This window comes from Podarcis melisellensis (assembly GCF_964234715.1).
Source record: "Podarcis melisellensis genome assembly, chromosome: 8".
NCBI lineage: Eukaryota > Metazoa > Chordata > Lepidosauria > Squamata > Lacertidae > Podarcis > Podarcis melisellensis.
In genome coordinates this window covers 1663930-1688047 of record NC_138540.1, presented here as the reverse complement: position 1 = coordinate 1688047, position 24118 = coordinate 1663930, and the positions used below count along the sequence as shown (strand labels likewise).

Sequence of the window (24118 nt, the reverse complement as noted above, 5' to 3'; positions counted from 1 at the left end):
AATGGGGTAACTGTGCCCCTGAAGGATCAAGTGCGCATTCTGACAGTCATTTTGGACTCACAGCTGTCCATGGAGGTGCAGGTCAATTCTGTGTCCAGGGCAGCTGTCTGCCAGCTCCATCTGGTATGCAGGCTGAGATCCTACATGCCCACAGACTGTCACTGGAGTGGTTCATTCTCTGGCTATCTCCCACTTAGACTACTGCAATGCACTCTACATGGGGCTACCTTTGAAGGTGACTCAGAAGCTACAACTAATCCAGAATATGGCAGCTAAACTGGTGACTGGGAGTTGCCATCGGAACCATATAACAGTGGTCCTAAAGGAGCTATATTGGCTCCCAGTATGTTTCTCAGGACAGTTCAAACTGTTGGTGCTGACCTTTAAAGCCCTAAACAGCCTTGGCCCTGTATACCTGAAGGAGCATCTCCACCCTCTTCACTCAGGCCGGACACACAGAGGTCCGGCCCTGAGGGCTTTCTGGCAGTTCTCTCATTGCAAGAAATGAGGTTACAGAGAACCAGGCAGAGGGCCTTCTCGGTAGTGGCGCCTGCCCTGCAGAACAGCCTCCCTTCAGATGTCATGGAGATAAACAACTATTTGACTTTTAGAAGACATCTGAAAGCAACCCTGTATTGGCTGTATTTTTAATGATTGATGTTTAATTATGCTTTTTTATGTGTTGGAAGCTGTTCAGAGTGGCTGGGGCAACCCTATCACATGGGCTGGATACAAATAATAAATGTATTGTTTTTATTATTTTCTTGTCTCTAGTTCAGTGTTGCATGCCTTGCATGTAGATGACCCTAGGTTCAATTACCTGTATCTCCCCTCAAAACACACCTTGCCTAACACAGGGAAGGCCTGGAGATCTGCTGCCAGTCAGAGGAGACCAGAGGCTGTTAGATACATGGGCACCACTGGATTTTTGAACTTTACTCTGGGTGCCAACCCATCTGGTCACTCCTTTGCTAACGGGAACCCATTGGGTGCCAGCTGAAATCTCCAGGCTAGTTTGAAAGGCCCCCTGCATAGAGAGCATTGCAGCAGTCACTCCAAGCAAGGGGTTACTAGGATATGAGAGACAGGAGTCACCCCTCTGTTCTGCAGATTATTTGTCTTTTACTGGGTGCGTGCATTGGGGGGCAGGCTCAGGAATGGGGTCCATTCTGCAGTTAAATGTGGCCTGTGGTGCTGGGCATAGCTGTCTGCGTAGACAGTACTGCGCCAGGTGAACCAATCAAAGCACAGGGTTTGTTTGGAGTGAATCACACAGTGTTTGATTTTTAGGTGTTAACTACGAACCCTGGTTGGGTGTATCAATTACTCGGTTTGGGTGGATAGTACAAAATGTGGGGTTCACAGTACAGTTTAGGGATGATCCCATAAAGCTGTCTTGACTCCGTATGAGGCAGCCCTGTGCTTCGCCTCCCTTGGCTTGCCTGCATTTCCACCTGCATTTCCACCTGCATTTCCAGCAGAGCTGGTGAGCCTGTGCTTCTCTCCTTGCTCCCTAGGCTGGGCAACTGGGCCGTGGAGAGCACCTTCATCTCCAGTCTGTCGGACCTGCCCAAGGGGGTGTCCTTGAGCCCCCCGGCGCTGCGGCAGTCGGTGCCCTACAGAGTGCGGGGCCGGGAGAGGGAGAGGCCGGATCACACCCGGATGGACTCCTCGGAAGAGAGGGAATGGGGGCTCCAGCCTGGGAGGCGGCAGGGCCTGGCTAAGTGGCTGGAGGAAGCTGACAGCAGCATATTTGGACAAACACAGGTAGGAGAGTGCAACATTCCCTCGTGATTCTCATCCAGACAAAGCAACCCCTGATCAGTCCGTAGAGGAAAAAAATAAACAAAGTCAAGGCACTAGATAAGCATCGTGGGTGGGATTCACCAAAGGAGCTCCACCCTCACCAGCCCTGCGTAAGGACTTCCACTTGCACAACAGAAAATGGGCTGGGGGAGGGGATGGGAGAACCCTCAGAACAACATGTGGAAGAAACATCACAGCATGAGATTAAATTTCACTTCATGTATATCTGTAGCACAGATATGAAAAGATTTTAAAGCTTTACAAACAAAACAAGGCTATAGAAGAATATTTAAACTATATACACTGCTGAAATGCAGGCACTCTAGGGAATATTGCATCAGTGTATTCTGAAATATCTATCTTTGCTGACGGAATGCATCGTTCAAATGCTGGTGGCACTGGAGCCATGAAATGTAAAGATACAACACGCCCAAAGCTTGATATCCTGAAGGTGAAGGCTGACTTAATTTATTCTTTTGCATCTTTCACAGTCCCCATCCCCACCTACGAGCCCAAGCGCAGGGACCTAGAGCAAGGTGGGGGACGGAACAGGAAATAAGGAACTTGCCTTCTGCAGAGCCAGACTATGGATTCCCCCAGCCCAGCATCGTCTTCTCTGAAAGGCAGCAGCTCTCCAGAGGGTTGCAAGCAGGGAGTCTCTCCCAGCTCTACCTGGAGATGGTGGGGTGGAACCTGGGATTTCTGCGTGCAACGGATGTTCTGCCGTGGAACTGCAGGAGGTGTAGCCCTTTGTCTCTGTGTTCCCTTCCCTCCACACGTGGAAGGGAAAGGAAGGGTTTCAGCCACCCTGAGCCCGGCCTTGGAGGCAGGGTATAAATTATTATTATTATTATTATTATTATTATTATTATTATTATTATTATTTTAGGGAGGAGGATTTGCACATCCAAGGACTCACTGAGATGGACAGAAATAAGGGGGGGTTATTTTAAAAAAATCAAATTTGACACATCACTAAATCATTTTTAAAATGAAACAAAACATTGTTGATAAGATTTCACCCATCAGGTGTGTCAAGCGGTGAGAGATTCCCCTGACAGGTACAGTATTTCACTGCACCCATTAAAACCATGCTGTCTCGGGGGGGGGGGGGGGAGAGACAGCAGAGTAACACTGCAGTCTCTAGTTGTAGCAGGGAAGCAAAAAAATCAGGCCTCCTTTCCTGGGTTGTTGTAAGAACTGGTCCAGCAAAGTGGCTCAGTTCACGCATCCAGCATGCTCTTCGTGCTTTAGCTCAGTATTTCTTACCCAGTGAAGCAGACGCATATCATTGCAGGCCCTTGGCTGGGTAGGTGGGTGGGGGACCAAGGCTGCAGAAATCTTCTGCCAAGATTTAGCTGTTGGGATCCAGAGAGAACTATTTCAGGGGGCTTCAGCATCACTTGAGTTGCCTGCCGACACTCTGCTGGGATGTTTGGCTTCCAATTTGTTTCACTTGTTGCTTCTTATTTGATATGGTAGTGATAGTTTTTAGCTTTTGCCAGCAGCTTTGGGGGAGATGCCTTTGGCTAAAAAAAGGTGTGTGTGTGGGTATGTCAGCTAAATGAGAAGGTTGCTCTGCTGACATTTGCACTCCTGTGCAGAAGAAGCTCATTTGCCGCCCCCCCTCTTGCTTGGGGGAGGGGGCTGGCCCAGCAGCCATGTTCAGCCTCTCTGCTCTATTTATATCCTGGCCAGCCGGCCTCTTCATTGCTTCCTAATTGGGTAGCGCCTGGTTCTCACCCAGAGCCAGGTATGGAGGGGCCAGAAATAGAACTGCCCAGGATGCCAGAGAACGGGGGGGGGGGGGTTCCTGTGCAAGACATAGGTGCACAGCCCTCTCCTAGGTGGCTCAGGCAAAGCGTGCTTCTTGGCTCTTCGTGCCCAGGGGCACCAGGAGACACCAGGCTGGATTGCAGGCTGGGGCAGGCCTCGTGCCACCTCCTTGCCCTGCCTGGGCTTTGGCAGAGCACTGGGTGACGTTGACAAGTCCCCCCCCCCGAAGGAGGGGGCAGGGAGGGTTGGCCAGAGCCTCCAAACAGCTGGTCGGGGGAGGCTAAAATTACAGCAGCTTTCCTACCCAGCCCGGCCCCAACCCGCTTCCCAGTCGTGAGCCAGAGGCTGCTCCTGCCAGTAGCCTGGGCAGTGCCCTCATGCCATGAGGGAAGGCCAGCGTTAGGCTCTGGGCTGGCTGGGGTGGGGTGGGGCGGGAGGTGGCAGCACCATGTGGGGCTTCCTGACCCAGCTGCTCATCAGCCTGGTGCTGCTTGGCTTCTTCCTGGTCAGCTGCCAGAACCTGCTGCACATTGCCCAGGGCTCCTTCCGCTTTATGCTGAAGCACATCCACCAGGAGCTGGACAAGGAGCTGGGCGAGAGCGAGGGGCTGAGTGATGACGAGGAGCCCGTCTCCACACGGGTGGTGCGCCGGCGAGTCATTGTCCAGGTAGCTGGCCGGAGGAGGCTTCCCCAAGACTGGCCGGGCCGGTGCCCACCAACCCGCCCTGGATGGCACTCAGGGACGCCGTGCCAGGCTTCACTCACTGGTAGTGTGGCGGAAGGGCGCCAGGGACCAGGGCAGGGCATGGAGCGAGAGGAAGAGCGCTGGCTTTGCCCCAAGAGCTGACTTTCTTTGAACCCCCCGTGGGGCTTTGAGAGGATGTCCGCTGCTCTGTGCCACTTCTGGGAGGGTGAAGGACTTTGTGGTCCCATAGCAATCTTGCTCACTCTCCTTTCTGCTTTCCCAACCCTCCAGGGGAATGAAGCGCTGGATATTCCAGGGGAACAAGTGACCGAGGAGCAATTTACAGATGAGCAGGGCAACATTGTCACAAAGAAGGTGAGTGGCCTGCCAGGGGGAGACGGAGGGCAGAGCAGGAGGCGGCAACTGGGCCAGTCGGCTCCAGGCTCCCCGAGAAGCCCTTCCTCCCCCTCACGCTAGAATCCTGCTGGGCTCCTGCGCCTCCAGCCTCTTTTCCTTTGTGCCAGAGTTTTGCTCTTCACATTGCCTGCTTGCGTTCAGTGTGACACACTTGGACTTTATCCCAGAGTGTGCTGGCAGGAACCCTGACAGATAGGCTTGGTTGTTTGATGGGGTCTCACTAGCAGTAGTTGAAGAAATTTCTGTCAGGACTACCCAGCCCAAGAGAGTTTGTGTTGGGGTTTTCTTTTGTGGGGGGTGGCTTCTAGTATGCACATGCGGGGGGGGGGGAGGGAGGGTGACCTTAGTTTGCTCTGTAGGATGCAGCTTGACTGACTTGCTTGAGTCTTATTCTGACTCACGGTCTGAATTTTGAGGGTAAATTGGGGTGGATGTGGAAATAAGGTTGGGTGATGGAATTAGCCTGTGGGTCAATTCCTGATCGTGATTCTCCACCTGCTTCACTAGCAACAGCTGATGATGATGATTGCAAAAGATCTAATTATAGGGGTCCTTGTGTGTGTAAGAGAGAGAAGCTCTGGTCATCCAAGGGAATGTGTGTCGGAGCACTGAGATGAGATGGGAACTGTTCTGATCTTGCCAGTCTGACTTGGCTTCAGCCACGCTGGCCTTTGCTCCCTGCAAACCTTGTTGTGGGAATTTCATGCAGGAGCTGAATGAAGAGGGAGGTGAATGACCTGCCACAGCACTGGGTGGGAGAGTGAGCTTGTAGCTTTCTGCAAGGTCCTAAAAATACCAGTTGATCTAAATCGGGCGCAGGGCCAGCACCAGGTGCTGGGAGGCAGGCAGAGGTCAATGCTGAGCGGGGAGAAGGAGAAGGTATCTGAAGAAGTGTGCATGCACACGAAAGCTCATACAAATAACAAACTTAGTTGGTCTCTAAGGTGCTATTGCTATTTTGTTTCGACTACGGCAGACCAACATGGCTGCCTACCGATAACAGGGAGAAGGAGAAACCCAAAGGGTGTAGGACTTCTTTTGCTGAATTCCTCGCTCTCTTGTCTTGTGGGGGGGGGGGTGGCCAGATGCAGAAGAGGGGAGGGCCTCCTGTGCCTTTGGGTGGGGTTGTGCAGAGCAAGGAATGTCAGCCCGTGTCGCATGTCATGCAAGATACGCCTCCTGAGACTGACATTCCGTCCTCCAGGCAATTGTCTTCTTTTGCCACCTGGAGAGAGGGGAGATCGCATTGCGCAGTTCTTAGCAATGGTTATTATTATTATTATTATTAACTAAATTTGTATACCGCCCTCTACCCGCAGGTCTCAGGGCAGTTACAACATAAATGTGATTATGATGTTGAAGATGATTATTTAATACAGCACTATCAATGCACATTGCACTTTATTGAGTTGCAACGGCAGAAAGAAACATTTCTGCCCAAAGGACTTTGCAATCTACTGTATTTTTCACTCTATAGGACGCACCGGATCATAGGACGCACAGGACCCCCACGCACAGGGGGAGAACAGGAAAAAAATAATTCTCCCCCTCTCTGCTCAGCGCCCCTTCAGGAGAAATGGAGCCCCTTCTGCTGCGCTCCGAAGGCTTGCGGATAGCTGCCTGAAGCCCCCGGAGTGCAGCGGGAGTTCCCTGCGCTCCAGGGGCTTCAGTGAAAGCAACACGAAGCCTCCGGAGCACGGGGGAGCTCTCCCTCTACACTTCGGAGGCTTCGCATTGCTATCGCTGAAGCCAAGGAGCCTGCATTTGCTCCATAGGACGCACACACATTTCCCCTTCATTTTTGGAGGGGGGGAAGTGCATCCTATAGAGCAAAAAATACGGTAAGTCAGCCTTCCTCAACCCTGTGCCATCCAAACCTTTTGGACTCCCAACTGTCATCAGCCACGGCCAGCACAGCCAATGGTCAGGGTTGTGGTTCAGAACATCTGGAGGGCACCAGGTTGGGGAAATCTGAGTGTAGCAGCTCATGCTGCCATCCTAGTTATCCTTCTTCCAACATTAAACCTCCCTGCACTCAGTGGAAATGACTCCCAGGCAAGGGCACATAGGCCCCAGGGTCTGAGCTATGAACCAGGATGTCCCTAGGATGTCACATCTCTCCTTTCCCCCAAACCCAGCAGGTGATCTTAAGCAAATGGCTGGCTCTCACCTGGACACCATATGCTGGCCTGCCTTTAGGGGCATCGTAAGGCAGCCTTCACCAACCTGGTGCCCTCCAGATGTTTTGCACTACAATTTCCAGCAGCCTCAGCCCGCAGGGATTGATGCATGCATGGACCAGAGCAGTTCATGCAGTCAGCCTCCTTTCTTTATTCTCAGAACAACCTTGTAAGGTAGGTTAGGAAGAGAGAGAGAGGCTGGTCCAACATCACCCAATAAGGATTTGAGGCTGAGCAGATATATCTCCCTTGTCAGAGCCCAGCCTTCCTCGACCTGGTGCTCTCCAAATGTTTTGGACTACAACTCTCATTAGCCACAGCCATATAATACTGGAGCTGGTGGGAATTGTAGTCCTAGAGCACCAGGTTGAGGAAGGCAGCTGTACACATTCTTGCAAGATAATGTCTTTATGCCTTACTTCACAGAGGGAAACATGATGCCCTCATGGTCTTTCAACATTACAAAGGTGTCTGTGAGTGATGAATAGGTATTACTGCTATAAAATTAAATTTGGAGGTAGTGGAGTTTGTTTCATATGGGCAAATGGGGCCCTGCCCCACCATTTGGGGCAGGTCCAGGCTCCAGAACAAGAGATCAAGGGCTGTGCCTCGCAGGAAGGCACTCCAGGCATCTGGGGCTGGAAGAGAGAGCGGGCAGGCTTTCCGAGGGCTGGTGGGCATCACTTGAGGCAGCAGGAGACTGTCTAAAAGTGCTACACTTAATTTTTGCAGATTATCCGGAAGGTGGTGCGGCGGCTAGAAACGGACGGGACAGGCGACGCACGGCAGCACGAAGAGGTGATTATGGAAGGCTCCCTGCAGGAGCCTTATGCGCTGGAAGCCCAGGCTGGCCGCTTCCTGGCCCATGCCCCTTGGCAGCAGGAGAGTGCAGGCAGCAAGGTACCCAAGCCCCACGGGCCTCCCAGCCCCAGGGCTCCAGCTGCGTCCTCCTCTCTGTCGTCTGTCCCCTGCTCTTTCTCTCCCCCCCCCCTCGCCCTTGCCTGGCGCAGCAGGACCCTCTCCTTCTGCCCAGGCCAGGCACTTTGCTGCAGGAGTCCCCTGCTGCCATCTGACTCTCCTTCTCCTTGTGTCTCTCCGTCCGTCCGTCCGTCCGTCTGCCACCCCCCTCGTGGGTTTCTCTGTGACCGTTTGCTGCTTTCCTGTCTCTCGCTGCCGTTTGCCCAGGAGGAGGCTCAAGGGAGTGTCTCAAGATCGGAGCTTCTCGGGGGCAGGATGGGGGCTCAGATAGTGAAACGAGCCAGCCTGAAAAGGGGGAAGCAGTGACACCCCTCACCCCCCACCCCTCGAGTGGCCTCTTTGGAGGTAAACACCCCTTTGTTCTTACTAGCTGGGGGGGGGCGCGCGGTGGCCGTGTGTCAACTGTGGTAGGACCTAGCAGTTTCCCTAGGAGTCCCTCTCCTTTGCCTGTACAGTGGTACCTCGGTTTAAGAACAGTCTGGTTTATGAACGATTTGGTTTATGAACTCCGCAAAACCGGAAATAGTGTCTTGGTTTGAGAACTTTACCTCGGTCTAAGAACGGAAGCCGAATGGTGGAAGGTGGAAGGGCACCAGCGGCAGGAGGCCTCATTCGGGAAAGCACACCTTGGTTTAAGAACTGTTTTGGTTTAAGAACGGACTTCTGGAACGGATTAAGTTCGTAAACCGAGGTAACACTGTATATTATTATTATTATTATTATTATTATTATTATTATTATTATTATTATTATTATTATTATTTCAACTTGTATCCCACCCTTCCAAAGGAGCCCAGGGCAACAAACACATTAACACTAATAACAAATTTCAAAGAATTATAAGCAGAGTTGTTTTTTTTTTAAAGAAAAGGCCTTTCAGCTATCAAATCCCTGGAATGTTTTTGATTCCTCTGGAAAGTTAATGAGTTTCTGGGCCCAATTCCAAGTACTGGTACTGACTGATAAAGCCGCGCACAACTCAGGACCTCAACACCTTAAGACCTTCCTCTTCCCATACAAACCAACCTGGACCCTGCGCTTATCAGCCAAGACCCTCCTTCGTGTGCCCCTCCATGGGAGGCCCAGAGGGTGGCAACAAGAGAACGCGCCTTTTCTGCAGTGGCTCCCCATTTGTGGAAAGCTCTCCCCAGGGAGGCTTGCCTGGTGCCATAATTGTATGTCTTTAGGCACCAGGCAAACTCTTCTCCCAGGCCTTCAGCCATTAAACTGTTGCTGTGGGGGTTTTTTTGTGATTGCTTTATTTTACTATTTTTATTATGCTATGTAAATTCTCTTTTTAAGTGTTGTACACTGCCCTGGGATCTTTGGATATAGGGTAGTATATATAATGAAATAATAATAATAGGGACACTGGTGGCGCTGTGGGTTAAATCACAGAGCCTAGGGCTTGCCGATCAGAAGGTTAGCGGTTCTAATCCCCGTGATGGGGTGAGCTCCCATTGCTTGGTCCCTGCTCTTGTCCACCTAGCAGTTTGAAAGCACAAAGTACAAGTAGATAAATAGGTACCGCTCCGGCAGGAAGGTAAACGGCGTTTCCGTGCGCTGCTCTGGTTCACCAGAAGTGGCTTAGTCATGCTGGCCACATGACCTGGAAGCTGTACGCCAGCTGCCACAGCCAATAAAGCGAGATGAGCACTGCAACCCCAGAGTCATCCATGACTGGACCTAACAGTCAGGGGTCCCTTTACCTTTACCTAATAATAATAAAAATAATGGCTGCACTTCAGCAGGGAGCACATTCCGCAAATGGAAAACCACCACTAAGAAAGCCCTGTCTGTCCTGGGTCAGCACCAACCAGGCAGCCCCACCACCCCGGCCTCAGCTGCCAATTGTAGGACCTGAGACGGTTGATACTGACAAAGGTGCTCTGTTAGGTCCTCAGACCCCAAGCCATTTAGGGCTTTATAGGCCAGTATAATACATTGATTGGCCCCACTGAGCCGCCCCACTTAGCAGCACAGCAGCCACATTATGCACTGGCTACCACCTCAACGCCATCTTCAGGGGCAGCCCTGAACACATCCATCTAGGACTCCACAAGGGGCAGGCCCATCCTCTGTTCTGGACATGTGACGTGGGTGTTAAAATAGGAGTCTCAAAGCACCTTCAGGGCCTCTTGGGGGTCCACAGCTGCTTTGGTCCTCAAACAGTCCTACTAGCCTGCCATCCTTTAGTGCTGGTCTATTCAGAGGATAGCAGCTTGCATTTCCAAGCAAATGTTGCCTCTTAGCCTCTTCTGTCTAGCAAGCTGGTGGAGAAGGGGCAGAGTCATCTGTCTCTTCTGTGTCAGCCTGCACAGAATTCCTTATCATCCATGCTGGCCTTTGTTCGGCCACATCAGTCCCAGCCAGCATGGGCCATCGTCAGAAAGAATTGGAGTTGTAGTCCAACAACATCTGGAGGGCACCAGCTTGACACAATCTGACACAGCCCATCAGCCTCAGTGGCTGCCTGAGCCTTTTCTCTTTTAACCGGAGAGGCCAGTGATGGAACTTGGGACGGTTTGCATGCATAGCATTTTCTCTAACATAAAAAGAGAGGAAGGGCTCCTGGATGAGGCCACTGGCCCCTCTAGTCCAGCACCTGCGTCTGGCCAGATGCCAGTGGGAAAGCCATACGCAGGTTCTGAGCTCAAGAGCACTCTCCCTTCCTGCCGTTTCCAGCACAGAATGCAGATCATTGCCTTAGAATCATAGAATTGAAGAGTTGGGAGGGACACCAAGGGACATCTAGTCCAACCCCCTGCATTTGTGGCTGGTAGTCACTGATAGCCCACTCCTTCATGAGTTTTCCCAATCCTCTTATCAAGCCATCCAAGTTGGTGGCCATCCCTGCCGCCTGTGGGAGGGAGCTCCACCATTCAGCTAAGCACTGCCGTAAAAAGGACTTTTTTGTCCATCCTAAATCTTCCAGCATTCAGTGTCATTGACTGCCCATGAGTTTTTGTACTGTGTGTGTGAGAGAGAAACTTTTCCATGCCATGCATAATTATAAACTGCTATCCTGCCGCCCCTTCCTCGCCTTTTTCTCCTTAGCCTTAGCCTTCTCCCTTTCCGACACAAAGGAGTGCCTGCAAAGCGCTTCTGTGCTACTCTTGAGGGTCTGGTGGCACCAGGATCCTCATCCTGCTCTTCTGTCCGGAAGAGGTGGCATTCTTGAGAAAAGCAGGGGTGCCCTTCACTCTGTGCACACAGAAGATTTGATTTTAGGGAGTATCAGAGTAGAGAACAAGCCTCCCATAACAGATCCCTCCATGAACCCGTTCTGGGTAAACCTCCTGGCTGGCAAGCCCAGAGCAGTGATTCGTGCCAAAATTCATACCATTTCAGCCAAGCCGCCCCAACCTGCCCTATGCCTAAGCTCATATATGACATCACATGGGATGACAGGTGAAAACCTCTCTCAGCCGAAAGGGAGTCTGCAGACACCACCAATCAGTTGATTGGAGGATCCTGCAAAGGGCTACAAGAGGAGCCTCACAAGAGCAGGCAATCAGCTGCCTTATGGAGAGCCTGGCAAAGGAGGAAGGACCAAAGGTCACCTGACCTCCATTGGCAGGCGGCAGCCCTGCCCACCCGTCAATCTCCTTTTGGGGAAATCATGATCCAGTTCACCTGCCAGATCTAGTTCCTCTCCCTGATGTATGGGGGTGTATGTGTGTATATATATTTATAGAATCATAGAATAGTAGAGTTGGAAGGGACCCCAAGGGTCATCAAGGCAGGAGTCTCAACTAAAGCATCCATGACAATCTTACTGACTGTTCACAACTTGCCAAAGGTACAGCCTCTGTGTCTTATAATAATAATAATAATAATAATAATAATAATAATAATAATAATAATAATAATAATAGTCAAGTTTGGCAGAGGTACATTTTTCCTACTCTGATGGGAGAAGCCATATCTACCAAAGCTCCTTCCTTTATACAAGGGCTGAAAGTGTGAGCCTTCAGCCTTCATGCAATCTGGCAATCCTTGGAAGGGCCTGGTTAGCAACATCTGTGGCAGGACTGACCTGTGGCTCCTTCCATTCTCTGATGCAACAGAAGCTACATCAGTTGAGCTTCTGCCTGCTGAACAGATCTGAAGGCTGCCAGGAGTGGAGGAGCAGCCCTTGGTTCCTGGGCCTTGCTTGGTTGGACAGAAGGGCAGAGCAAGAGGGGAAAATGTTCCCGAGGCGTGTAGCACTATAGTGAGAGAAGCTTCAGCCACCCAAATTCTCCCTTTCCACTTGCTTTTCAAGCTGCCAATCCTCCTAGATGTGTTTGGGAGTCCCTGTTCTCCCTGGGCCTGTCTGTGCCTGCTTGTGTCGCTGTCTCTCTGCGTTGTTCTCACAGCTGCTTCCTTCTGCCCTGCTGGGAGCCCAAAGTCTGTGCCCTTAAACAGGGCTTGTCCTGAGCAGCACAAGGCTTAGTTCTCATCTGCCTTGGGGGGGGGGGGATAGGAACAGGAAGGCCTCCTCTTGCCTTGAGTGCTGTCGCCATCCTTCACTATAGAGTCATAGAACTGAAGAGTTAGAAGGGTCCTCTAATCCAGCCCCCTGCAAAGGAAGAGAGAGAGAGAGAGAGAGAGAGAGAGAGAGAGAGAGAGAGAGAGAGAGAGAGAGAGAGAGAGCCTCTTTTGCATGCTCAGATGGCACTGCTCTCACCTGGAAAAACCTGAATTTCTGCAGAGGTTGTTGGACTACAGCTGACCACATCCCTGGCCACTGGTAATGTTCCATGAGGCTGGTAGCATAGGAGCCAACTCGTAGGGGGTGAGGTCCCTTCAGCCCCTGCCCCTGTAAAATATTGGGGGGGGGGCTGGACCCCCCCAGGCTGGTAGGCATTGCCATTCAAATGGTGTGCATGCACTACATCTTGTGATTGATTATGCAGGATGGGGCTTCCCTGCACACACAGCCCATCTGCAATATTTTATTCCACTTGGCACCCTTGGCTGGTAGGAGCTGGACTCCCACAACATCTGGAGGGCCACAGGATTTGCAGAAGTATAGGAAGCCTCCATGGAAAGTGCAGTGATCGTTAAGGACTAGAAACTTGGCATCCAGGAGCAGTTTCTCCTTTTTGCAGTTGTATGATAATAAGAAATGCCAGTGCATGAATTATAAGAGAGTAGGGAAACCCCTTAAGGAAATCCACAGGCCTTACCCTCTGACCAATTTTAGCCAAATTGTGCCCCCTGCTGGCGTTATTGTAACAATAGCTGGGAGGCTGGGCCCCAAGCCTGGAGTACTGAGGGTCCAAAGAGCTTTCCCTAAGTCAGACTGGCTCCTCTTCAGATTCATCAGATGCGTAGCTCAAATAAGAACTTCCAAACTTCACGTAAATTTGGTGACAAGGTGAGGGTATTTCTAGAAGGAATTAAAGTTTGCCTTCTTTGGAAGCCTTTGCAGAAAACCTTCACGTTTGCCTTGAGCCTTGTTTTAGGCAAAATTTAGCAGAAACTTCACCTAAGGCCCCTCCTGTGGGCTGTGGCAATGGCAAGTTGGAGGCCTCCTTACGCTAGCATATTTTCCCCCTTGTGTTGAGCCAGCTTAACTGTCAGGATCCCCCTGCCCACCCAACCCAAATCACCCTGGGAAGTGCTTTATTCGAGACTTTGAGTTACCTGGAGAGAGTGGGAATGAGCCCTGACCCAGGTGGGTGTGCTGTGTTTGAAGTGCAGCGGCAGAGATCATTCTGTCTGTGCTGGAAAGGTTCCTTCTGTTTGCGCTGAAATCCCCGAGCCCAGAGGAGGGACGGGCGGAGGTGCTTTGCTGTGGCCTTGGCATGTTTCTAACCCGAGCTTCCTGTCTCCTCTTCCTCTCTTTCCACCAGGGCTTCACCTCAACACCAATCCACTGACCTCCACCTCCCTCTTGTGCCCCCACGATGGCCAGGCGAGCGGAGCCACGAGCTCACTGGGGCAGGGCTGGCTCTCCATGACTCTTTAGGTTACATGGCATGATTTCCGTAAGAGACCTAACTTTACTGTCTTATTCGCATGACCGACCGACTGCAGACGCATGAGCTACAGTTCTTCCTCCTGACCTAAAGCCTGGACCGAGGAGGGGAAGCCGTGCGGGGCGCCTGCTTCCCGGAGCCCTCTTCTTCTGACGCAGCAGGGAAGGAGTCGGCGGGATGGCACTCGGCGGCCCATCCACCCTCGCCCAGCCCTCCCTCATGCCCAGCCTTCGGTCCAGGTCTGCAGGCCTAGGAGATGGGAAGCAGAGCAGGGCTGCCCAGGGGGAGAGAAACCCGCCCCACGGCTGTTCCTGCCCAGTTCGGGTGGAAAAGCGCAGCCTGGACAGTGGCTCAAACCTTGTGTATACAATGCGAACAGATACCTACTATGCAAACACAAATAGGGACGTTCGGCAGGATGGCATTGGTGCGGCTCCCGGAGAAGCCTCCCCGGGCTGCCAGCCCACAGCGGGACGGAGGCAGGGATGGTGCCACTAAGGATGGTGCCAGGCAGAGCAGATCTCCCAGGCTCATATCTCTCTCTCTTGCAAAGACACACACACACATTCGGGGGGCGGGGTGAGCGGTGGGGGGAAGAAGAGAGGGGGAGGAAGGGCTAGTGCATGAGCCTCTGCCAGTCCACTTGTGCCAGGCCCACGGGCACCAAGCCCTCGGGCTGGAAGAGCGTAGCGTCCCGCTTGCGTCCGATGCCCGGATCCACCCAGCACAATCTGTCGCTCAGGAGAGGTGCAGAGCTGCGTTGCAACCTTACCTGCGCTTCTACACTAGGGAGGACCTGCAAAGGCCTCCCAACTCAGCACAGACGTGGCACCTGCCAAAGTTTCCTGGACCACTCCTAGCTGGGGAGTAGCTTAATCTCCCCCCGCAACCCACTTACACACTCCCACACCAAGTCCCAGGATGAATAAAGCGAAGAGCAGTGCACTCTGGGCCTTTTTTCCCTGCCAGAGGATGCTCTGCTGCCCCCTCCTTGCCCCTGGTGCTTGGGGAATCCTCCCCCTCCCCATGACACTTCTTCCAGCCAAGCCAGAAGCCTGGGACTCCTTCCTTGAGCAAAAGGTTGATCCTTTTAGGAGGCATCTGCCCTGGGATTCCAAAGAGAGCGGGGGGGGGGGGGGTTGGTGGGGAGTTATGCTGGCTGGTTGCCATGTGACTCCCCCCCCATCAGTCTTTGGACCCAGAAGGGATGACAAGGGGCACCAGCTTCCTGAGAAATGCACAAGTTCAGCTCTTTCCCACAGGGACCCCCCTTCCAGGCCTTTGGTGGTGTTGCTGCCACCCCATATGCAGCTGCTGCTGCTGCTGCTGCTGCTGCTGCCGGCAGCAGCCCCGGCTCGTTGACACCCCCCCAAGCAATCTGGGGCTGGGCAAGCATGTGGGTCCCACTCTCATGCACAAGGGGCAGGGTGATGGGGCGAGGGAAGGGAAGCTGGGGAAAGACCCAAGAATGTGGTCCAGGCATCTCCACAGAAAGTATCAAGAGCTGCCCCAGTGACTACCATGCAAAGTACACACAGCAACACCCCCCACCACCTTCATGCAACATGTGCCCTGTATGCCCACCCACCCCAAATTGCTGACACAGCCTTTGCCATAGACTCTAGCGTGGGGGCCCCCCATGCTTTGGCCTCCTGTAGTGCGTAGGAAAATGAGCTGCGAACTGTGCCCCCCTCGCCTGCCTGCGGGGCGACGCTTTGCCCGCTGATTGCTAGTAGGAGCTGTAGGGGAGGGTGATGCCTAGAGAATGCTGCCGTCTGCACTCTAGATGCTTTTTAGAAGTTTATGAGATTACTTTTAGTTTCTTTTTTATTGTTATGGGAATTTTTGAGCCTTTTGGCTCCTCCTCCTCCTCCTCCTCCCCTCCCTCTTCCTCCCCACCTCCATCCCTCACCCCGATGTATAGACCATCCTCCCTTGTCCACCTGCTACCAGAATCCGAGTTAATAAAGAAACCAACACCACTTTGTGCTGCCTCGGCTTCTGTCTCTTCTTCCTCTCGCTTGCTAAGAGGAGCGCCAGAAATCCAGCTCTGGCCTGAAATCTCCTGCTTTGCCTGGTCCCCTCCAGGAGGCAGTTGGGGGGCTTGGATCGCCAGGGGGTGAGAACGCCTTCAATAAGAATAATAAAACAGCCAGAAGACTCTGCCTGCAGCTTGCATGCTTCAGCCCAGCAGGAGCTGGCTTCAAATTATAGCATGAACCCTTGGGGAAGCAGGGGGCCTTCTGACTCCCCTGCTCCCTCTCCCAATTGACCTCTGTTTCCAGGGCCCAGCATGACCTCAAGAGGTCTCCTTGCTGGGCCCAGAAATCTTAGGGTCTGGGATACACCTGACCTGGCAGCCCTACTTACTAACTTGACTTCTCTCTTTATTTGTAAAATAGTTTAGATAACCAGGACGTGGTAAATAGGGTATCAAAGGTAACATTGGACATAGAGATTTGCAAAGACTGCTGTAATTTTGCCAGTTTACATCTAAGGAAGGGGGAGAAGTTTGATGCTGTTCACATTTAAAGGCAACTATCATCATTTGCCCTTTCTGAAACAATACGCTAAACAAAATCTAGCCAGTCTTCTAAAATTGCTCTCTGAATTTTGCAATGCAGTTCCTCAGCATAGGGAAATTGCATTAGAGCAAATTGCTTTGCAAACGTGTATATTAGTCAAATTTGCAGACAAAAAATGTGTATATGAGCAGAAATCCTGCCATGGGCACAGAGGAGTGGTGGGAGGCACCAGCTGGAGAGCCCCCAAGGGAAGAGCCTGGAGAGAGGCGGTGGGGTGGCCGTGGGTGGTCCGAGGGAGAAGACTGGGAGGAGGAGGTGGTGGAAGCTGAAGAGGTAACAGGGTTAGTGGGTAGGGAGAGTCTGGCAGAGAGAAGCCCAGAAGGGGAAGCAGGAAAGGAGGGAGGCCAAGGGGCAGAGATGAGGCAGGCTGCTGAAGAATCTGGGGGGCCTCCCCCTCCTGCTGTAACCAGCTTCCCCCCCCCCCAGTCTCCCAGGACCAGAAGAGGCAAGAAGATGGCAGAGCAGAGAGAGACATGTGGACAGAGTCTCAGATTGCTTGAGAAGGACCCAGGGGAGGAGGAGACTTAGAGAGTGGCGGGAAGGCAGGAACCAGCAGTCCTCGCAACTGCCTCACTGGGACAAGACCTACTGGGAAGGGTTGCTGCGGTTACCTCTAGGACTGAGCTGTTTTGTTTATTTGAATAAAGAGTTAACTTCACTGACACCTTGTGGCCTGCTCCTGACACCTGTCCCGATAAAGGCACACTAAAATGCTAATGAATTTTTGGTGTGTGTGTGTGTGTTAGTACGGCAAACTGATGTGGATATGCATAGAACTAAGAAAAATAATGGAATAATTAGAGAGCAACTGAAATGGTCAGATTGCCCATCCCTCCAGATGATGTGGGTTTCCTGCAGCTTCCACTGAACTATATAGCTATGGTATTTTATTTTTATTTTTTTAAAAAGCCAAGTCAGACAAGGGCAAATCACATGATTGATGTTGCGTCTAGCTTTGCCCTTAGGTAATTTTCCTTTGGAGCAGCGTTGGGGAGCCTCCCAATGTCCCAGCTGCCCAGCCCACCTGGTCAACACTGATTACAAACATTGCGGTTCAGTGCAAGGTGCTTCCAGCAGTAAGTGATGTTGGTTTCTGTGGGTTTCTGTGGGTGTTTCTTTAGTGAATGAGGCAAAGCCATGAAGGAGAATTCTGTCTCCCGAAGGGGGCAACATGTCACGGAGGAGGGGGGACACACACCAAAGAAGCCAGTAGGAATTGCCACATCTGCCTTCTTTCTTGCTGGAAAGTTAAGAGTGTAGTGAACAAGCTGTCACTGCAGCTATTGATGTGAAAGAGTGTACACTTGATTTGTACAACTCAGCTATTGTGCACATAGCTACACACACATTAAATGTTGCATTTGAATAACTATGAGTGTACAGCTGAAGTAATGTGTGCACACATTGTACCACTCATTTAAAATAATGTGTAGAAGCCCTTACTGTTGTCTCTGGTCAAGTAGCTATTTGTAAGAAAACAAACACCTGTCTGGCAGAGGTAATAGTGTGAAACGTGTCCATGCCACAAGCAACTATTACATTCTTTGAAAACCTCTGTTGCATAAATTTGACTAACTTAATAAATTTGACTAAACAACATAAAAAAGGGGGGAGGGAAGAGTCTAGTGAAAGAGGGTGTATCCCTCTGCAAAGGGATGGTGTGGATGACCTGCTAAAAAACATAGGCAGTTCATTCTCCCAGTGCCTCTCCTTATGTAGGCAAGATGGCACCATCCAGGCACCAGGGGGAGGTGTGCACAGTCTTGTGGCAGCCCCAGGGTTTGCAGAAGTAAAATAAAAGAACTTGAGAAGGGGCGCACAGCAAGGGCTTAGCATGCTTAGCAGCCACAAAAATGCTGTTAAGGTGGAGCTAGAGTGGAATGGAACCAAATGGAGTATCCTTGGGAAGGGTACAGGTGGCTGGTTTTCTGAGCAGGACCACTCAAGACATTTGGCTGCATGTCCCAATTATTCCTCCTGAAGCCAAACCTAAAACATGAGCCCTTCATTTCAAGTGGCCTGGCCCTCACCTCTCCTGCATTCCCGATGTCTACACTACACAAAGAGTGCACACCTTGTACTTTTTATTTGGTTTTGCACACAAAATTTGGGCATGATGGGGTTTCAGGCCCCTGCTCTATGTTCAGTCGCATGGCTTTGACTCCTGGAACAAGGAGGCCCTCCAGGCTGGTGGCTGTTTTGCAACATGTTGTTGACACACTAATAGTTGCACAGGTGGTGGATTTAGTCTGGACCATCCCCACAGACTTCTGTTTATTAGTTCTGCATTACATCCTTAAAACGAATGCACTATTGGAGTCGGGGGGGCACTCTGCCCTAGTGCAACAAAAGCAGGACAATCACCCCCATGCCAAACATCTGTAGTATGAAAAATTACATCCTTTCAGCAGGAAGCCTTGGGTCGTGCACTGACTGGAAGCCAAGCTTCCTGTCCACCCTGAAACTTTTCGCAGGCACCAAAAACCTTGAAAGTTGGATTGTAGATACCGTATTTTTTGCACCATAACACTCACTTTTTTCCTCCTAGAAAGTAAGGGGAAATGTCTGTGCGTGTTATGGAGGAAATGCCTACGGGTGGCATGCCTACGGATTTTCCTCCTCTAAAAACTATGTGCGTGTTATGGTCGGGTGCGTGTTATAGAGCGAAAAATACGGTAATTGCTCCGACATCATCATGCACACAAATCAAAAGGATGCCTGGAGAGGCCCAAGGATTATTTATCTGTTTATATATTTTGAAACTTCTACACTGCTTTTCATTTATAAAATCTCAGAGTGGTTCACAGTAAGCAAGAAAGTCTCTAAAAGAGGCAAGTAACAAGCATTAAAAGCATCCAGATAGTCATAAAATGTTAAGAACAGGCTCTTACGCAGCAAACAGAACCAAGAATTGCAATATCAACCGCCAGGAGAGGCCAACGTAATCAGGCAGATCTTTAACTCCTGGAAAGCTCCACCACCACCTGACCTCCATGGGGAAAGCTCTCCTGATTTCCATGGGGAACTCAGTCCATAAAGTAGGTGCTACGGGGGGAAAGGTCTTCTCTGCACCCTGACCAGCCAAACTTTCTGTAGTCCAGAGAGCCCCTTCTGAAGATCTCAGTGGCCTGGGCAAACTGTCCGGTTGGGCTTACAGCACTGCTTGAGGAGGAAAACCCCGCCTGGCAGAACTTTCCCGTCCATTTCAGGGCTTATGCACACAAAACTTTTTTCCTGCTCTCTCCAGGCATGGTTCACACTTTAAAGCTCTGTGTCGGGGCAGCCTTTGTTTTTGCTCTGGAGGTTTATCTGTGAAAACCTGCTCTTTAAAGCTCAGCAGGAGCAAATAGCAATCTGCAGAAAACCCAAGTTGACATTTGGTCTGATTAAGTGCTAAAGAGCAAGTTTTCATGGAAAGATCTCAGGGCAAAAAAAGAAAATGCTCTGACACAGAGCTTTTAAGAACGGACCTGTACTTGGAAAGAGCAGGTCAAAAAGTAAGTGTGAATAAGCCTGTAGCAGGAACCCCCCCCACCCCAATCATTCTGTTTGTATAAACTTCACACACACACTCACACACTACATACACCACATTTCTGTTATAAATTCATAGAAAATCAACCATACATCGGATTTGCACTGTTCCATTTTTATTTTACTCCATATGACAAGAACTAACAAAGGGGGGTGGCTTAGTCCTGGTCAGCCATAATCCCTTCACCGTCTCAGCACATCCACAGGAGCCCTGCCCATGCCAACCCTGATGATCCCAGACAGAAGACAATCAAGATCACAAAGAACTTGCATATGGGAGTGGATTCAGCATGGTCTGAAACAAAGGACAATGATCAGATCTTCCCTCTGGGGGCAGGAAACTGCAAACTCCCCTTTGTCTCCTGGAAGTGACTCATGGGGAGGGGGGAAGGGAGGAACCAGCCAGGTGACAAGACACTCAGGTTACCACCAACTCCTCCCTCAACCCCTCCTTTCTGTACTGTATGCATGATGTTACCACCACAACTCCTCCCTCAACCCCTCCTTTCTGTAATGTATGCATGATGTTTCTGGGGGTGGGCTTGATCTAGAGGAGGGGAATTTCAAAAGTTTTTATAAGACCTTGCACACTATTCTTCTGGGTCTTTCCTCTCTCCTGCAAGTGAGGGGAACACCCTGTTGCAACAGTTCAATAAAGGCCAAGCCTACAGGCTGCTGTTTTGCTCCAAGTTATCCTGGTTGGTGTCTTTGTTTTGTCCAAGGGAGCCTTCGGATTTTTCCTGTAACAAGCCCTAACTCTTAAGGCCCAACAAGACAGGAAACGCATGCCCCCATCAAGCAATGTGTGTCTGTGCTTTAGAGGAAAGTATCAATGGGACGCAGAGATGGATGCAAAGCTTAGAGGCAGGAAGGAGAAGGGACAAGTAGTTCCTCCAGCCCTTTGCTTTTCTCACTGTCACAACCTCCCAAGTCTGTTTTTCTTTCTTTTAACAAATGTGTGACAATCATGCAGAACTCTCCTTTGGCCCTCAAGAATGGGGAGGGGGTATGTGGGCTGGCAAGCCAGTGAGTGGAGCTGGGAGAGAAATCCAGTCTCATTGAGATTTTAATGTGAAACTACCTAATCTGTGTTTTTGAAACGATGCGAATCAAAACAGAGAAGTTACTCTTCTCCAAATTTTGCAATGCAATTGTCTAACCAAATAATGTCTCTAAATATGTTTATATTAGGAGAAAATGTGCACAAAATGCATTTAATTGTGAAAACAACACATAAAATGCATTATATTTGGGGAAATTGCTTGCAAACGATGTGTACATCAGAATAAATTTGCGCTAAAATGTTAGTGAATTTTCATGAGGATTTTTTTTAGTGCAAATTGATGTGAAATTATGGAGAATTAAATGGAAGATTGGGAAAATGAGAAACTGAGGGAAATCAAAACAGACAGATTTTGTTCATCCCTACCCATGATTTCTACTTACAAAACCCATCCCCAAAACACCCCTTCACCTCACCCTCTGCAGAGACATATAAGCAGTGCACTTTGGCTGGCTTAGAAGAGATTGGATGGGGTTCTGAGAGAGAGAGCATGGGAGACTCCAGGCTCCTAGACAGTCTCTGTCCCTTTGATCTCTGTGCTGACCTGTCCTTTTGAAGGGAAAGTGATCCATGTTAGGTGGTGTCCTTTTTCATTTCTGCCTTCCCTCTCACACTTTCCTGGACCTTGGATGTATCTTCTGAGAACAAAGGGGCATGTCTAGCTTCTTTGTTTTATTAAACTCGTTAGCTAGGACTAAAGAACTCTTTCCTCTCAAGAATGTACTTCCCTGAGTAAACGTAAGCTTTCTTATTTTTTGCAAAGTCTCCAACTGTATGACTTTAATTAAAGGTGTGCACTAAACAAGGATTCATTTCATGAAAGCTACTGCATGCAATCCCTGTACACTGATAGTGGGTTCATCCTATACTGTACAGCACAATCCCATTCTTCTGCCCCCAAAATGTGTGCTTTCAGATGGGTAGCTCAAAAAGTGTAAGAAGAGCCGTGTTAGGTCAGACCAAAGACCTGGAACTATTCTGTTCCCACTGGGGTCATCGTCTTCAGAACATGTGGGCAACCATAGCTCTCTCCTGACGCTCGCTCTCTTCCTAGCAACTGGCGTGCAGATACCGATAGAATCATAGAATCATAGAGTTGGAAGAGACCACAAGGGCCATCGAGTCCAACCCCCTGCCAAGCAGGAAACACCATCAGATACTCTGATACCCAGTAAGTAATATAGTGACCATGACTAGTAGCCACTGACGACTTAAGTTTGTATGACCCTCTTTTAGAGCTGTCCAAAGTGGCTGCTGTCACTACATCTTGTGGCAGAGAGTGCCATAGTTTAACCATGCACAGTATGAAGAAGTACAGCCGTTCACCATTCATTCTTCGCTCACTGGATTACTCCTCTGGGTTTCTTGTACAATGAGAGAGGAAGAAAAATTTCCTATCCACATTCTCCATACTGTGTAAAATCAATACACCTCCAACACAGTCTCCTTAATTGCCTTTTTCTAAAATAAAGAAACCGCAAATGTTGTAAGCTCTCTTGACAGGAGAGTCACTTCATCCCCTTAATCATTCTGGCTGCTTTTTCTGATGCTTTTCTGACTCTACAATATCCTTGTTGAGTTGGGATGCCCAGAACTGTCCACAGTATTCCAGGGGTGATCAGATTTGCATAAAGGCATTCTGACATTGGTACGTTATTGTTGATCCTTTTCCATGAACCTGGACACTGGATTTCCATTTTCCTTTCACTTTTTCACTCCTCCTGCACACACCAGCCTCAACATTTTCATTAAGCTGTCCGCCATGACCCCAAAATCCCTTTCCTGGTCAGTCATAATCAATTCAGACACCCTCGGAATTGATTCTAAATTTAGGGTTTTCCTACCCTAGTGTGCATCACTGTACTTTCCTTGAATGATGTCTGGCATTTTATTGACCATTTACCCAGTTTGGAAACATCATTTTGGAGCTTTGCAGAATCCCTTTTGGGCTTTATCACCCTGAATAGTTCGCTGTTGTCCATAATCCTGATCCTATCTGGGCCTTTTCGGTAGTGGTGCCCACCCTTTGGAACACCCTCCCATGTCAAGGAAATATAACCAATTATCTGTCTTTTAGAAGACATCTGAAGGCAGCCCTGTATAGGGAAGTTTTTAATGTTTGGTGTCTTACTGCATTTTAATTTGATGGAAGTTGCCTAGAGTTGCTGGGGAAACCCAGTCAGATGGGCAGCATATAAATAAGAAATAATAATAATAATAATAATAATAATAATAATAACAACCTCACTCCTAGCTCCAGATCATTTAAAAACAAATTCAAAAGTACAGGCCCCTTTATAGATCCTTGGGAGGGCATACTTCTAAGCATGCTTTCCACCAATTTACCCAGAACAGATGTTAAGCTAACTGGCCTGTCATTTTCTGGATCCAAAGGTCCAAATAACATAAAATAAAGTAAAATATTCTAACCTCAGCCCCTCTGTGGTCCAGATCAGTCCTTGAACAGAGGATGGTTTTAGATATTTTAATAATAATAATAATAATAATAATAATAATAATAATAATAATAATAATAATATTTTTGTTAGAGATCAGCAACTCCACCTTTGTATTCCTGAAGGACTCCTGGATGAACAGCATTCAGACATGGCGATTTGTAAATTTGTGAATGAGGCTTAGACATCCGTCTCTTGTCACCACTGTATCCCTAAGTTCACTGAACTCTCTTAGTGATAATGCCCGTTCAGTCATTGGTTCCTGCCGGCATCTCCACAATCTCCTTCTCTTTCTTGGCTCCAAGCTGAGCTGCAGGAAGAATTGCAATGGACTTTTCATCACTTTGGGAGGTAGGGAACCTTTTTGGCTACATGGGTTGGGTCCTTATCAAAATCACCCACCTGTCAATCACATGACATTATTATGACATCGTGTGATTGACATTGTCTGAAAATCTCTTGGGCGGGTCTTGCAGGACCTCAACAGCCAGGCACTTGGGAACCTGCAGCGGCTTCCAAGTACTTTTCCCAATTGCAAAGTGTTTTAAGACAGCCCCCACTGTGATGTGGGCTGGTGCGCAGGTGGCCTTGGTTTGGGGGAAATGGCCCCATGGGTCACACCAGACATGGAAGACCAAAATTGGCCCACGGACCGCCACCCCCACCCCC

The 24118-nt window shown here is 49.9% G+C and overlaps 1 protein-coding gene across 12 annotated transcripts in view; it reads left to right on the top strand.

The window, feature by feature from the left end:
- The window catches only part of ANK1 (ankyrin 1), a 181314-nt gene extending 165521 nt beyond the window's left edge, over window positions 1-15793 (top strand). For 7 of the 12 annotated variants that reach the window (XM_081921261.1, XM_081921262.1, XM_081921264.1 and 4 more), the window contains 4 exons: window positions 1518-1767; window positions 4559-4642; window positions 7597-7764; window positions 13686-15793. In XM_081921261.1, coding sequence (XP_081777387.1) covers window positions 1518-1767; window positions 4559-4642; window positions 7597-7764; window positions 13686-13712 — 529 coding nt within the window. In that variant the 3' untranslated portion in view covers window positions 13713-15793. Of the gene's footprint in view, window positions 1-1517; window positions 1768-3818; window positions 4250-4558; window positions 4643-7596; window positions 7765-8049; window positions 8188-13685 lie in introns of those variants that run through there. The other 5 variants (XM_081921265.1, XM_081921263.1, XM_081921258.1 and 2 more) reach the window with 4 other exon arrangements.
- Window positions 15794-24118: the final 8325 nt, after the last annotated feature.